Here is a 16,152-nt window from a genome sequence, read left to right on the forward strand (position 1 = left end):
CAGTATTGGTATCTTTCATAAATTCACATGCTTGAATCATCCCAGTCGTCGAAGTGGGAGTCCCACGGTACATAAAATAGCAATAAATAATAAATAATTTTTTTTTTGCCATAGGCTATAATGGAGCCAGCACTTGCTCACATAGCCTATCCATGTCCTTTTGTGAAAGGACCCAAACCTGCCTGCTGTCCAATCAGCCACCAGCACCCTCTAGAACCTTCTCCAGAGAAGCTCCCTTCCTCAGATTTTCCAGCACGAGAGTGAATTTTTTTTAAACCTGAGCAGAAATGCGAGCATCAAAGGGGAGGAGGGTGGGTCGCATGTGAATTTATGAAAGATACCAATACTGGATAACTGTAGTTACAGGTAAGTAACTTGTTTTCTTATCCAGTATTGGATCTTTCATAAATTCACATGCTTGAATCTGAATAGACAGCAGTATGGTTGATAAACATTGTATCCAGCGTGGGTGGAGGGTGCGAGCATGAAGACCCTCTATTCCAAATATAAATAATAATAATAATAATAATCATAGTAAACTCATACATTTCTGAACGTGAGTTACGAAAGAATACAGATACTTTAAGTACGTGTATATGTATAGTAAATTTCATGCTGTAAATACCGATATAAATATATCTGTATATATATATATATATTTATATATATATATATATATACATATGTATAAACATCCATAAATACATACATACACCTTACATATTCACATGGAAGCATAATAGAAACTTGGTTATTTGCATCTCAAACCATATGACTATAACTAAGGAAAGGTCTCACCTTAATGAAAGAGATGGCGTAGCACAGCTTGTCCTACTAGAGAGTCTGTTCTTTGTGATGACTCCAGACAATAGTGCTGCGTAAAGGAGTGCATAGTTTTCCATGTCGCAGCCTGACAAATTTTATCAAGGGCAATACCTTGAAACAAAGCAGCCGATGTGGAGACTGCTCTTGTGGAGTGGGCTCTCGGGCGCCTAGTCAAGGGTTTTCCTGCCTTGGTGTGACAAAATTGGATTGTTGAAGAAATCCATTGGGCTATAGTGGCCTTGGTTACTCCTGTTCCCTGACGTCCCAGAGAATAAGATACTAGGAGTTGGTCTGATTTTCTGATGTGTTTGGTACTTTGCAGGTAAAATTTTAGGCATCGCTTGATGTCCAAAGAGTGGAGAGTTCTCTCTGCTATCGTAGTAGGGTTTGGAAAAAAGGTTCGTAGAATAACGGGTTCATTGAGGTGGAACGAAGATAGAACCTTGGGAATATATTTGGGATTGGTTCGGAGCATAACGAAGTCCTCAGAGAAAACTAAAAAAGGTTCTCTAGTAGTGAACGCCTGTATATCACTGACTCTCCTGGTAGAGGTGAGAGCGAGTAAGGTTGACACTTTCCAGGTGATGTACTTGAATTCCGCCCTATGAATGGGCTCAAAAGGAGCTTTCATGAGTTGGGAAAGAACAATATTAAGGTGCCACTCTGGCGGAGGTAAGCGTACCGGAGGAAAGGTGCGGAACAGCCCTTTCATAAACTGTTTGATGACTCTGGTTGAGGCGATAGACGGCATGTCAGCCGATCGTCTGTAAGAGGCTATAGCTGCTAGGTGAATCTTGACTGATGCATGGGAAAGACCAGCTTTGGAGAGGGAGAGCAGGTAAGAAAGAATTTGCTCAGGATTAATCTGAAATGGGTGAAAATTGTTCTGAGAGCACCAAACACAGAATCTCTTCCATTTGAGTTTCTATGTCTTGTTCGTGCTCTCTGCTCGTGCCTTAGATACTATGAGCCTACATTCTTGATCGATGTTCATATCTTGGAACTCTCTGTACTCAGGAGCCAAGCATGCAAGTGTAGTGAAGTTGGGTCGGGATGTAAGATGAGACCCTGATTCTTCGTTAGAAGATTGTGGTTGCAAGGGAGGCGGACTGGATTGGCTACTGACCGGAGGAGGAGCTCCGTGTACCAGTACTGCCTCGGCCACTTGGGGGCTATGAGAATGATCTTGCAGCATTCGGTCTTCATTTTCCTGAGGAGCCTGGGAATCAGTGGAATGGGGGGAAAACGTATGCAAAGATCCCGGACCATCTTATCAAAAGAGCATTTCCCCACGACCCCGGGAGAGGGTATCGACTGGCGTAAAACTGGCATTTGGCGTTCAGATTGGTGGCGAACAAGTCTAGGATCGGCCGACCCCATCGTTGGAAGATGTCCTCGAGTATGGTCTGGTTGAGTTCCCACTCGTGACAGTTGTCATCTGTCCTGCTGAAAGAGTCCGCTAGAGCATTGTTGACCCCAGCCAGGTGCTCTGCCCTGAGGCGGACGTTGTTCAGTGTGAGCCAGTTCCAGAGAGACTGAGCTTCTCTTGAGAGGGAGAGGGATCTTGTTCCTCCCTGCTTGTTGATGTAGAACATGCTTGTTGTGTTGTCTGTTATGACTAACACTGATGATCCTGCGATGCGTGGCAGAAAAGCTTTGAGCGTGAGATGAATCGCCTTCAGCTCCAACAGGTTTATGTGCATCTCTTTTTGGAGCTTGGACCATCTGCCTTGAATGCGCATGTCCTGTAAGTGGCCTCCCCATCCTTCCAAGGAGGCGTCCGTGGTGATGACGAAATCTGTTATTGGTGCCAGAAAAGTTAGACCGTGGGAGAGGTGGTTGATGTGAGACCACCATTCTAATGCCTGCCGAATCTTTGGTGTGATAGTTATTAAGTCGTCGAAGGATCCTTGCGACTGGGTCCATTGAAGATGCAGTTCTTCTTGCAGCGGCCTCATTTTGAGTCTTGCAAGCCGTACTAGGACTATGGCTGAGGAAATCATGCCCAGAAGCGATTTGAATAGTCGTACTGAAACAAACTTTCTTGCGGAGTTTGTGACAGCCAATTGGGTCAGCTTCTGCTGCCTTGCTAGGGTAAGATATGCCTTGTTTTGGATAGTGTCTAATTCTGCTCCCAGGAAAACTCTCCTGTGTGCGGGAAGCACAACTTACTTCTGTAGGTTCACTGTTAGACCCAAACTGTTGAATAGTTTTAGGCAGGCGTTTGTGGCTTTGGAGGCTAGTAGAGATGACAGAGCTTTTATGAGCCAGTCGTCCAGGTATTGTAACACCTGGAAACCCTTGCTTCTGAGGGAGGCTGCGACTGGGGCAAGGCATTTCGTGAAGATTCTCGGAGCTGATCTGAGGCCAAATGGTAGGACTCTGAACTGATAATGGGCACCGGCTACTGTAAAACGGAGATATTTGCGATGCTTTTGGTCTATTGGAATGTGGAAGTAGGCGTCCTGGAGATCTAGAGTTGTCATAAAATCTCCAGGATTCAAGAGGTGCAAGATATCGGACAGTGTGATCATTCTGAAGGATTGTTTCCGAAGGAACTTGTTGAGTTTCCTGAGGTCTAGTATAGGACGCCACTCTCCTGACTTCTTCCTTATGAGGAAAAACCGGGAGTAGAATCCGAGACCCCGTTGTTGCAGAGGAACTGTCTCTATAGCCCCTTTGGCCAGAAGGCTGAAGACTTCCGCTTGAAGCAGACGAAGATGGAGAGACCTGCCTGATGTTGGTGGGTGAAGCGGTGGCTTTTGTGTGAATCCCAGGGTATGACCTCTTGTCACTATATCCAGCACCCATTTGTCTGATGTTATTTTCTTCCACTCTTGGATGAAGTTGGAAATGTTTGCTCCTATTTGCTGATGTTGTGGGCATTGGGGGAGGATAGACGGTGCCTGTAGAAGATCATTGTTTTCTGGGTTGATCTCTCGATTGCGAACCCTGCCTTTGTTTACCTCCTTGTCTGGTATAGGAGGCAGTCTATGATTGCCTGTACTGCTGGTGGTATGAAGGCCTGTACTGGGATTGCTGGTATTGTCTATGGAAGGAACCTCAAAATGAGGTGAAACCTCTTCCTCTAGCCCCTCGAAAGGGCTGCTTCCGGTACTGCAGGGTACCCAGGGACTTGGCGGTGTCTGTGTCCGTCTTAATGGCTTGAAGTGCGTCATCCACATGTTTGCCAAATAAAGATTCCCCATCGTAAGGCATGTCTAGGATTCGGGACTGCACTTCTGGTCTAAAAGATGTGGCCTTGAGCCAACCTTGTCGTCGTAACACATCGGCACCCGCTAGTTGGCGGGAACCAGTAGAGGGTATGTCAAGAGCGCAGTCGATAATTTCTTCTGACGTACGCACACCTTACTGTAGGATCTTTTGTGCCTCTGCTTGTTTATTTTCCGAGATGAGGTCCAGGAAAGGTTGCATGTCGGACAACATTTGGCGGTCATATGGGCCTAAAATCGCTAACGAATTTGCTGCCCTGACAGTGATTGCAGACATGGAGGAGAATCTCTTGCCTATATTGTCCAGTCTGCGACCTTCGTTGTCTGGAGGAGTAGAGATAGGCGTTGATGGATTTTTGGAGCGTCTTTGAGCAGCCTGTGAGATGACTGAGTCAGGCTTTGGATGGCCAGTAAGGCATGCCGGAGAATCTTGGGTTGCCTTGTATTTTTTATCCAGTTTTTGTGGAACTGGAGGAACCGTAGCCGGATTTCGCATAATCTTTGTGCCCTCGCTCCATATGAAATCAATAATCGGAATGGACCGTACCGACTTCCGTGATTGCTCCTTGAAATCATGTAGGAAACATTCCGACTGGGAGACAGATGTTGGAAGGTGGAAACGTACTGCGGCTCTGTCCATAAGATTATGGAAACCACCTATGTCCTCGGGCGGAGAATCAGAGGGGCGAGGAGGTGGTGGAGAAGGAGTGGGGGCCAAGTAATCATCCCATTCCTCGGTAGGATGTTGTGGAGTGGAAATTTCTCCTTCTTCTTGTTCCTGAAGTGGAACCTTCATCTCTGGGGGATGCAGCTAACACCGAGTGGGATGTCAATCTTGGAGTAGCTGGAGGAGGAGGAGCATTAACTGGTGTCACCGGAGAGACCGCCGCTGGTGGTTTATCTTCCGCTGGGAACCTTCTCCTATAATCCTGAAGCATGGACTGTAAATCCTGGATTAAGGAGGAAGGCATTTGTACGGTATCTCTGTGTTGAGGCTCTCGTGTTCCGTAGTATTGCTCCTGATGAGAGTAGTATGGTTGATATTGTTCATACTCATCCTCTTCATCCTCATCTTGGTATTTGAAATGGAGCTGCGAGGGGCTATGTGCATCTCTGAAAGGACCTTCGTCCGATTCCTCCCAGTCAAGAAGATGACTGGGTAGTAAAGCTGACACCTTGTTTGGAGATGTGTCGGTTGGATAAATGTCCTGTGCAGGTAGAGATCTGATCCTGACCATGGCTCGGAGATCTGGAGACCTGGAAGAGGTACGAGTGGCCTCAACCTGTCTACTAAGCACCACTGCTGTCGATGGCGTGAAAGTTGATGCAGCTGTATATGGTACAGATTTTTCCCTCGACAGTGGTCTCGTCGACTGTGGTCTCGTTGACGGTGGCCTCGTCGACGGTGGTGTCGCCGACAATGGTTTCGCCGACGATGGTTTCGCCGACGATGGTGTCGTCGACGGTAGCTTCTTTGACTGTGTCCCCGTCGATGGCGAAAGCGCCGATGACAATGGCGTCGCTGACGTTATAGTCGACGGGGCAGTCGTCGACGGTGTTGCAACCGACTATGCTTTTACTGTACTCGTCGATGGAGTCTTGAGAGAGGGGATCGGATCCCTTACCGTCGATGTTAAGGTCGTCGACGCTGACGACGGTCTCGTCGACGATGTAGTGGAGACGGTAGTTGTTGGTACCGTCGTCGTCGTCACGGTCGTCGACGGTGTTGTCGTCGATCTAATTTTTAGAGTCATTTTTTCAGAAGTGGAAGGCTCTGAGGAAGTAGATAGACGGTAGGACTCCTTCTTTTGAAGAGGAGAGGAAGGCTCAGAGGAGACTGAAGTCTGTAAGCCCTTCCCATGGTGTGATTTCTGCCTCTTCCTGGATTTTTCTGTGTGGCCTACGTCCTCAGATTTGGACCTTTTGTGTGGCCTCTCTGACCCACTCTGCTCACCTGAAGTACAGGATTTGGCCTGTAACCATGTCAGGAGTCTGCCCTCACGGCCTCTGAGGGTCTTTGTGGAGAAGGTGCGACATATTTTGCAGTCCTTAACCTGATGTTGTGGGTACAGACAATACAAACAGTCTTTATGTGGGTCATCCACATGGAGCCTTTTCTTTCCACAGGTCTTCAAAGGGCGGAAAAGGCCTTTCCTAGAAGAAGCTGACATATTTTCAACTCTTTTGAGAGAAACAATTCTGAAGTAGAAGAAAAACTGAGCAGAGCTCAGGGAGACTCCCTTCACACGACGTGCGGTAGAAAATCTGAGGAAGGGAGCTTCTCTGGAGAAGGTTCTAGAGGGTGCTGGTGCCTGATTGGACAGCAGGCAGGTTTGGGTCCTTTCACAAAAGGACATGGATAGGCTATGTGAGCAAGTGCTGGCTCCATTATAGCCTATGGCAAAACAAAAATTATTTATTATTTATTGCTATTTTATGTACCGTGGGACTCCCACTTCGACGACGGGGATGATTCAAGCATGTGAATTTATGAAAGATCCAATACTGGATAACTAGATAATACTCCCTATTATAAGGGTGTTCAACGAGTTTGCAAAAAAAAAAAAGTTCCAACTTCGATAGTAAGGATCTCAACCTCAAATTCAGGCACTTCTGCCACGTACTCGCTATCAAAGGTCAAGTGTACATTAAGAATTTTACGTTTTACTTTGGTAATACTTGTCTTATATATCATGAACAGATGTTTTGGGTATTGGGCTGAAAGTTTATTTCATTTGTCTGAAAGAAGCATGAAATTAATATGTAACTGTAAATAAGTACTTGCAGGAAAAAAGTGTCTCTATCTGTTATAATGAATGTTGTTTTCAGTCGTTACTCAGAGCAATTACCTGAATAAAAAGTGAGGGAAAAATGATGGCACTACTGTACACCCACCTGCATTTCCATAAAAAAAGCATTATGACTGTCTGAGTGGGTAGGATGCACCAGACTTAGTTTGATATTTTGCAGCAACAATATATAAGCAGCATGTAAAGACACGCAACTTGAAGCAATATTCTTCTCTAATAAAAGGCAAATAACAGGAAACGTGTCAGTTTGTGAGAAAATGCCCCTTACTGAATGGCCACCTCCACTTATTTGCTGAATTTAATAGCTGTTTTTTAGACCCGCCACACTGAAGTACTGCTCTACAGTGTATGTGCTCTGAACCCCAAAACATGCATGAATTGGCTGGTCACTGACTGGCATATTTAATTCTTGTCTAATGCTCCAGCATATGGTGTAGAAACTACGCCCCTGGTATAGAAAATTAAATGTCACCTCTATATTGCAGCATTTATTGTGCCATCTAATGTGACACAGGAAAATATGGCTTCACGCCTACATTGTTGCCCGACTACTGCAGTTTAAACTCGCAGCCCGACCTGTCAAAATAATACTTTTGACAGGAGAAAACCCTTCATTTTAAACGTGAATAAGTTGCCCTTGTTTTGGCCTTGTACCGACAAGAAAGGGTGCATTGTATTTAAAAGTGAGATGTGTAGAAATTTGATGTCACCATGTCCTTGAAGTGAGAATCCTTCAAAAGCTATTTTCAGAGTAAAGGGCTCTGGCTGCTTTAGAAGAACACAGACTAAAATATTAGTTCTGCCATCTCTGGTTTTGGGCCAGCTAGAAAAATGATTCAACCTCTATTTTTAATATTTATTAAAAATCCGATCTATTGGTAAAGTTAGAATATTATTAAATAGTCAGGAAAAGTAACTTTTAGAACACTACCTTTTCCCCACCTGAAGTTCTGAAAGGCTAATTTGAATTAGCCTGCCAGCAGCTGCTCTGGCAGTGATTGACCGCAATGAGGTGTGAAAACTGCTACCAGAGCAGGACAATGGCTTAGGCCTGGTGACAGGATGAGCTGGGTGAGAGGCAGGTGATTCCAGTCAGCTCAAGAAGTTTAGATGGGGAGGTTCTAGAAACCTAACTTACTTAAAAGGGACAGAGGTGATGCCTGCCTATTGAAAGGCTAGTGTGTAGCTACAGTAACACAGCAGTCTGCAAGAGGACCTTTTCCAAAAGTGGCTTGTCATCAGTTTCAACTGGAAGAGGACTGGACCCTGTTGGTGGTTTCATCTGGAGTGAATCATGCCCTCTAATTGCTGCCCTGAAATACTAGGAGCCTTAGTGGTGTCCACAAGGTCTTATTCTAAAATCGCTGACAAATTTGGACTTAGGAAAATGTTGGACTTCAGACCTCCTTATGATCAGGACCAACCATAACAGTCAATCCATACAAGGCGCGAATGGGCAAAAAAATCAATTAGGTCCCACTCTAAGCTTTGAGCCACAGGAAAAAATTCAGCGGACCCTTGCAGCAAGCTGATCTGACTTCGGTGTGGCCTTCCCAGATAGAGAATGCAGCCTTGCCCTGCTACACAATTCTGAGGTTGGAAAAGGAAACTAAGACCTGATTTACATATTGGCAGACAGCCTGTTGTTCCGCCAGGGCGAGGGATTAAATTACTCCATTGCCCAAGTGGAGGTACCGCTGCCAGTTTTAGAAATGACCACCAAGCTGGCGTTCATTTCTAAAGCATGCCAGGAACTGTCATCACGGCCGTTCCTGCCACTGCTTTTTATCAGTTTGTGCAAGGCTCCGTCAATGTGACAGAGGATTGCAGCAAACTTTTTTCCTTTTTATTTAAAAAAAGAAAATTCTAAAGCAGAATTTTATTTTTGAAAATAAAAAGGATAATGCCTCTTCATCGTGGGAGTCACCTCTCATGGCAAGGGGGGCAATATTTATTTTCTACTGTCCCTCACTACCAAGGTTTGCCTGGCAGTGACAGACAGTACACAAATGACTATATGTCCACCCATCCTAATTGGATGGATAGATATATTGCCAATCCTCTGATGGCCCTTACTCCATTGGGCCGTCAGAGAAGTTTGTATGCGGTGGAGATGGATTAGTGACCACAGGAGCCAAAATTAAGGTCTGCCTGCATCTAAACTCGGGAGGCGGTCCACTATTTTGGCGGGGACAAAATTCCGTAGCCTTTGCAAAGGAGTTCTGTCTCTACCAACATATAAATCAGGCCCTTAATTTGAACATAGAACTTCTGAATGAACAAAGGCAGCAAAAGTACCTGAGTGACAAGCAGACTTACAAGGGTATGAAAGTTGAATATTTCTCAATCTGAGCTTTTCCTACCAAAACCAACGGCTTCAGCAGGAGCCTAACAAACAGCTATCCATCTGTGAGAGGACTTCCTTGGCTACAGTCTGTAACCTTGCCCCACAGGAGGATTTCGACTTATATTTCAGAGACTAAGATAGAAGGTAAAATCTTTGAATCGGACACACCCACCTGGTGTATCCGGCCCGTGCTCCACCGTGGCCAGTCTGAAATCATGCTTAGGTCCTGGTCACACACAAACAGTACTTCCTATTGTGGCTTTATTTTTTCTTGATGCATTTTCTCTTACATTTTTGAAATTTCATATTTCTGGTTCCTCTTTATATATTTCTGTTGTTTTGTTGTTATTTTATTTATTAACTTTTACTCTTAAGTTAGAGTGGGATTTGTATTGTGTTGTGTTTTTGACTTTTTAACTGTTCTGGTACTTCTAATTGCTTAAGACATTTTCTCTAAGTTAAACCTATTTGCTCTGTGAGATAGCTACCATGGGTTGCGTTCAGCTTTGAGTTCAGGCTTAAGTAATTCAAATCTTTGTCTAGACTTAACAGGTTAGTTACTTTATTAAGTGTGGTGGACCACCACTAATAAATTAACTTTGTTACACAGTTGATTTCCAGTACTGATAGAGCAAGTACCTGACTAATAATATAATCAAAATGTATGAAATTTGAATTGCATATACTTTAAGAACTGCAGGAGAACTAGTGGCAAATGCTAGAGTGGTGAGAGTGCAAACCATATGTGTGAAAGGGTCAGTAAACCCTTGGAATCTACCAATGCCCTGGGATAATATGTGACACTGGACATCTTTTTTGTTGAGGTCCTACACGTCCCAACAGGCAAACTGCAATTGGAATAAATGACAGGACTTGAATAAGGTGTGAGAATTACCTGCAGCCCCTTGGAAACCATAAACCCAAGTCAGTTTTAGACATGTGTATTTTTTGGTCATGCACAGATTTCATGCTACTTATGCAGAAGAAGAGTGAAAGTCTGTACAAGCTGACCCCTCTTGCTCACCACTTTTAAGGACCAATCTCTCCAAGACAACGTGTGGCCCTGGCAATTTTTGCAATATCTGAAAGTCTTCCATTTTAGGTGTCCATGGCTCATCCAGTCATGGCCTTATCTTTGTAATGGCATGTTTATTCTGGAAAACACTATGAATACCAAAAGCAAATGAAATAAAAGGCCGATGAAATGACTCTCTTGACTTATGGCTCTGTGATTCATGCATTAATTCAACTGCAGATAAGAATTTTGCCAGTACAGTATGCTCTCAGGTGTGTGCCGTGGGGGTGCAGTACATCCTCAGTTTGTCCTGGCACAATTTACTCTGATAGGGAAGTGAGATGACTATTATATGCCTTCCCCAGACACCTTGATTTGGTTTGGAATCAATACATCACTGGAGCCTCAAAGATGTGACCCAGATGCCCAGTAGCACCTAGGGTGTGACCTAAATGCAGGTAATACCGTCATACTGAAGGAGCTGTCTTGTGCCACTCTGACTCGCATGTTTGTAGGAGCATTCCTACAGATGTGGGTTGAGGCTTTTTGGTTAAAGGCAGGCCACCAATACACAAGGTTATCAGCATTCGGTGTTGCTATAGTCTTATCAAATGCTTGTTAAAGCTATACATGGGCCAGCTTTGTGTTGGAAACCTCTTACCTGATCAAGGTTTGCCTAGGAACCAAAGAAGGAAGAAGACTTCCTGGTGGACTTCTACAATATATTTTGGTTTTGCTGCTATAGAAGGAAGACCCTGAAGGATAATATAAAGCATTTATCACAATTGTTTCAAATTTTGCTCGCAGAAGGAACCCCACCACCAAACATTCTACATGTGGTTTGACTGACTTGCTATGCTTGGTTAGTGGAAGAGGTGCTTGCATTACAACATTTTGCAGGACTGATGTGGATTCCCAAATATGCCTTTCAAATAAACTGTGCCCCAGAAAGATAAATGACAGTGGGAAATCCTATACCAGAAGGAATAATACTGTTTAATACAATGTGCTAATTAATTGCTGCCCTCAAATCATATATCCAAAATATGCACAAGTATTCCTAAAATATTCCAGAGAGCTAGCAACTATATTTAAGAGTCCTGTTAAAATATTCAAAGATGCTGCTAATAAAAGCCCACTTTCATCAGTCTGCCAAAACGTATTCTCAAGTACACCAGAGTTGTGTGCAATGTGCCAGGATACACAGGGCGAAGTATCCTGTTTAAATAAGTCAGTGTTGCTCACAACAGTAGTCTGCTCACAGTGCAGAGTGGAGTGGCTGGTCTATTGCCTAAAGTGAAATGAAAGGTAGGTTATAAATTACACCAGAATTACCTATCACGTTACACTCACTGCCCCAAAAATGTAAAGTACTCATTGGAACATCAGTATGCAAATTCTCCTACAGAAGAAAGTGCATTTACCGCCTGCCCGTTTCCATACAGCTTCTTCATTAAAAATGACAAAGGTATTGTCATAGTCCAGTTCCTGTTCCTTGTTCTCCTCATTCCATTCCTTCTCTTCTCCTTGTTCTAACTGCCAGGAGCAGTGTTAGCTGCAGCAGGAAATGGGGGATGAGAGGAAATTCTAAATATATTGAGTGAGTGAGTCTGCAGCTTTGCTCTTCCATCTGCTCCCATGCAATAGGAATGCAATCTCCCAGGAACCCTAACTCTGGCTTCTACTCCTTCCAAGAGCACTGTATTGGAACCCAAACCAGCCACTAATTACCCAACGGCCAACTCTGAAGCTCCTATGGAAATCTCTGGTTGCCAGGAATGTATGGCCTGCCATGCTGTCAGGGGAAATAGGGCTTTGATTAGGGAAGGAATTGGGCTAACGAACGATGCTGGGTTTGTGTTGCTATGTATGTTGACCATTTCTTGTATTTATGAACCCAGTTTACCATCTCCAGACAGCGGTCTGTTGGTGAAAATAAGCCTTCCTCCGCTGGGAAGCACACATTTTCCTCCGAGGGAACCAAACAATTTTTCTTTTACTGATGTACATATTCCAAATGTATGCATTGCTGCAATGGAAGCATTTGGTTGTGGTAGATTCTGAGGTATTTGAATATTGCATTAGTTTCTTAACTGCCGGTAAAAACCATGGTATTATAGCCAATGTTCTTTAATAACTGTGCTAAAAAATTGACCAATTAGCATTAATTTTTCTTCAATTTTTGTAGCGGAGAAAAGAGAGGATCAGTATCCATCAGTGCACTCACTTTATAAAGCCATGGTATACTTTTTTTGCCAGGACTGCTTTTGGTTCTGTGTACTACTCTGGCTGGTAGAGCACATTTCACTACAGTAACATACAGTGACTGTATTACAGAAGCTGTTTTGCAGGCCTATCGTTATTACAGTATTTATTATACAAAGCCAATTCATAAAGGAGTATCAAATATACATACTGAAAATGCATGCTTCTTTCAATAAATTTATTGAAGTAATTACAGTCTACCTCCAGCCTGACATGGTATATTGCATCAATTTATGTTTTCATATGGTGCCACCTTAAGAGTGCTGTGCAATAGATAGTCTCACAGGGACTGAATGTTTTATAAATAGGACTATCAAAATCACCCTTAGATATGTAAAATATTTAAAGTATATAGCCATCCTCTATCAACCACTGAACCACGAGGAATAGTTGTGTAATTATAATTACCGTTATTTTGTTTAAAAATCAATTAAAGGTTTCTAAAAAAAACATGCTCGCCCAGCTCTTATCTCGGTAAGACTGAAGCTGGGGCTGCTACATTTTCCAAAGAAAAATACAAGCTATTTATTTGAATAAAATCATCTGTATTTGTTTAATCCTCTGAATTTGTTTTTAACATTGAAACAGTGCATCTGTTTGCACCTTAGCTGAAAAGGAGGCTGCCTAGAATATTGCAATTCTTATAAAGGAAGCTGCTACCAGATTTAATATTCACTCTACTTCAAGAGCAATAGATATAAGACAAATCTCAAATTCAATTTAAAAATCTATTTTCTGCTTTCGGAAGATTACTTAGCCTGCTCTCTATTCATAGAGTTGTACATTTGAACCACAAAATCCAAATTCATTTGGAGACAAGAAGAGGCTGTAAAGGATCTGTATATCACCAGTTTGTTTGCCTTTTTTGAGATTTTTCTCACCATCATTGGGAAGACGATGGCAGCGGGTGAAGCCTTGATGACCCACAGCAAAACTAGACAAGTTAGTTGGATCAGAGTGAAGAGGTGTACTTTGCGAAGGGGAACATGACGCAGGTAGATGAAATCGGGCTGATGCTTTGGAGGCATCCCAAAAAGCATGAGTCGGTCAAAGAACTAAAAAGAGAAAACATACAGACATTTTTGTAGATTGGAGACTGAAGTAATGGTAACCACTAAATTTAGAGACCAATTATACACTTTTTATACACTTTGTTTCAATGCTGAAATCCTGTTGAAGCAAGCACAATATAAATACAGTGTTATTCCACTTAGCCACAGTGAACAAAACCTTTTTGAAACCGCTCCGCAGTAGAAGCCACACGTTCCATTTACTGCTGCCTGAAAATTCTTGAGGACCTAAGGCACTAATTTCACCAAATTCTGGCTTCTAATTATTGTCTATATTACGCCTGTGTTAAATCTTTGTTAAAGCACTATAATCCTGTGTAATGTCCTCCATTTTGCACTATAATGATTATGCCAAATTCCCATAATGACGCTATTTTGGAAGTGTTGTAATTTCAAGTGTGTTTGAGTAAATATTTGTCACCAGAACAATGCACTGGAACAGAATGTGACCAGCTGTTTTTCACTCCAATCGTGATCTTGAGATACGTTTTAGGAAGACATACATACCCACATCAAAAATGGATGCAAGGAATCAGATTTCCATTTAGCATATTTTCAAATACTTTTTCTGAAATTTCGAGTAATTACACAAAACAAAATAACACAAATTGTGTACACCCTCAGTCTACATACTTAGCAAACGGTTCAAAAAACAAAGAAATCTGCAATTGGAGATGAACAGATTCGGCAGCTAACACTGACAAAAGTCACACACTTAAACAGCAGAGAAGCAGATTGGGGCAGTAAGGACAGCCACAAAGACAAGCAACAAATAAACAATACTATAACTAGGTAGTTTCACATCTCACTACATTATTTATTGACCAAATCTTAGTTTTTAAGAAACAAAATAACTATCATTTCTGTTGTACGTTTTCAAGAAAATATCTATCCAGTCCAAAAGAAGGACTACTCAATGGTGTGACCCGAATGATACAATTCCCACTCACCCCAATTTATTGTGCAAACACTCAAGAAGAAGCAGTCTCTGGACAGACGTTGAACTCAAGGTATGAAAAGCAAGAGGGCTTTTTCTAAGAACATACTACACATGCAACCACGGTCAAGTTCTTGTGCACATGAAGGAGAGCCTGCCATTGACCTTAATGAGGAGCGTTTATACAATCCTAAAACCACAAGCACTTTCATACTGGCTAAGTTGTTCAGCAAACTGAGGAAAATCTTTCTACACTATCACTTTAAAACATTTGCTCAAAAATAACTAAACAAACTATCTGGAATGGTAGTCAGAGTTATGGCTCTACACCCATGGAGTTCGTCTGGCTCACTCTTTGTTAATCACACATATGAGAGGTAGCCCAGCTCCCAAAATCTGAGTTTTTACATGTGAAGAGAGAGAGAAAGACAGAGAGAGAGAGGCACACACACAACATTCAGTTACTGATTAATGATATCCAAACTGTGACAAACCTGTATGCCCTTGAGTGAAGACACCCCCATGTAGAGAAATACGCCATAAAGTACAGGCATTGGAATAAACTGGAGAGAAAAAACATGGGTAAATATACAGAGAAAAGCAGATATAACATTTCCAGTTATCTAACTCCCTCACCTCTAAACTGCACTTGTCAACTTTAATGAAACATAATGACTTATTTAGTGACGTTTCTAAGAATAACATGTGGAAGAAGGATGTGAATGTAACAATGTAATTCTTGTGAATGTAACAATGTAATTCTTATAAATGTCTTCTACATTTGATATATACCTTTGAACGTTCCTTTTAATTTAGAAATATTGTGTACAATTATTAAAGACCACACCGTTTTAATAAAACAGTTTGCGTTTTACTTCCTTTGCCCCAGCATGAGTTGTCCTTGAATGAGGTTTTATTCCACTTTTAGACTTGGTACATTTTGTGCTCCTAGAAATAATATCTTTTTCAGAGGCATACAACCCTTCTGCCTTATTCTGTATTGTAATTATTTAGAATTTTCCCCTTGTATATCAAACACTCAACTGAAGGAATCGGTTTCCAGACTCTTTGTACAGAGTTATGCCAGAAATTGAATTCCAAGAATTACTTTTTGGCTTGTGTTCAGAATTCCTTACTTAGAAAGGCGATGGAGTATTGTACCACCTTTACTATAATGCTTACATCTTGGACAAATAACTCTATTACAACACTCATGGGTTCCGAAAGGTGCGAGACCCCACAAGTCTTACAACATTGTACATTCAGCATGTATGTGAGGATTTAGCGCACCCTAAATTGTAAAGGATACCCACGCAACTGTACTTAAATACTTTTAATAGGGAAGCATACTACTTCACTGAGAGGCACATGGCTGGTGCCCAGAGTAAGTGGGGGGCATTAGTGGAAGAAGAAAGAAACATCCAAGTATGGACTGTGGGAGTGATCATGGAAAATACAATATCCTGCACAATCGCAGGCTCACTCCTGAACACTGATCATTTTTATAACTCTGCCTGTATTTGCATAAGCATGAAGTGCCGAAGAGAACTCCAGGGAAAATAGTTTAATGTGCAAGTGGGTAGGGTGTGGGCTGTCTAATAGATGAGCAAGTGAGATATTTATTAGGCAAGGTAAAGGGTTGCCACATAA

The 16,152-nt window shown here is 42.4% G+C and overlaps 1 protein-coding gene across 1 annotated transcript in view; it reads right to left on the bottom strand.

Moving 5' to 3' along the window:
- The window catches only part of SLC4A8 (solute carrier family 4 member 8), a 626,941-nt gene that overhangs the window by 145,185 nt on the left and 465,604 nt on the right, over window positions 1-16,152 (bottom strand). The window contains exons 20-21 of the mRNA XM_069230889.1: window positions 14,997-15,065; window positions 13,377-13,550 (exon numbers count right to left, since the gene is read on the bottom strand). Of these exons, the coding sequence (XP_069086990.1) occupies window positions 13,377-13,550; window positions 14,997-15,065 (243 nt within the window). The remainder of the gene's footprint in view (window positions 1-13,376; window positions 13,551-14,996; window positions 15,066-16,152) is intronic.

Source organism: Pleurodeles waltl, chromosome 4_2 (assembly GCF_031143425.1).
Source record: "Pleurodeles waltl isolate 20211129_DDA chromosome 4_2, aPleWal1.hap1.20221129, whole genome shotgun sequence".
NCBI lineage: Eukaryota > Metazoa > Chordata > Amphibia > Caudata > Salamandridae > Pleurodeles > Pleurodeles waltl.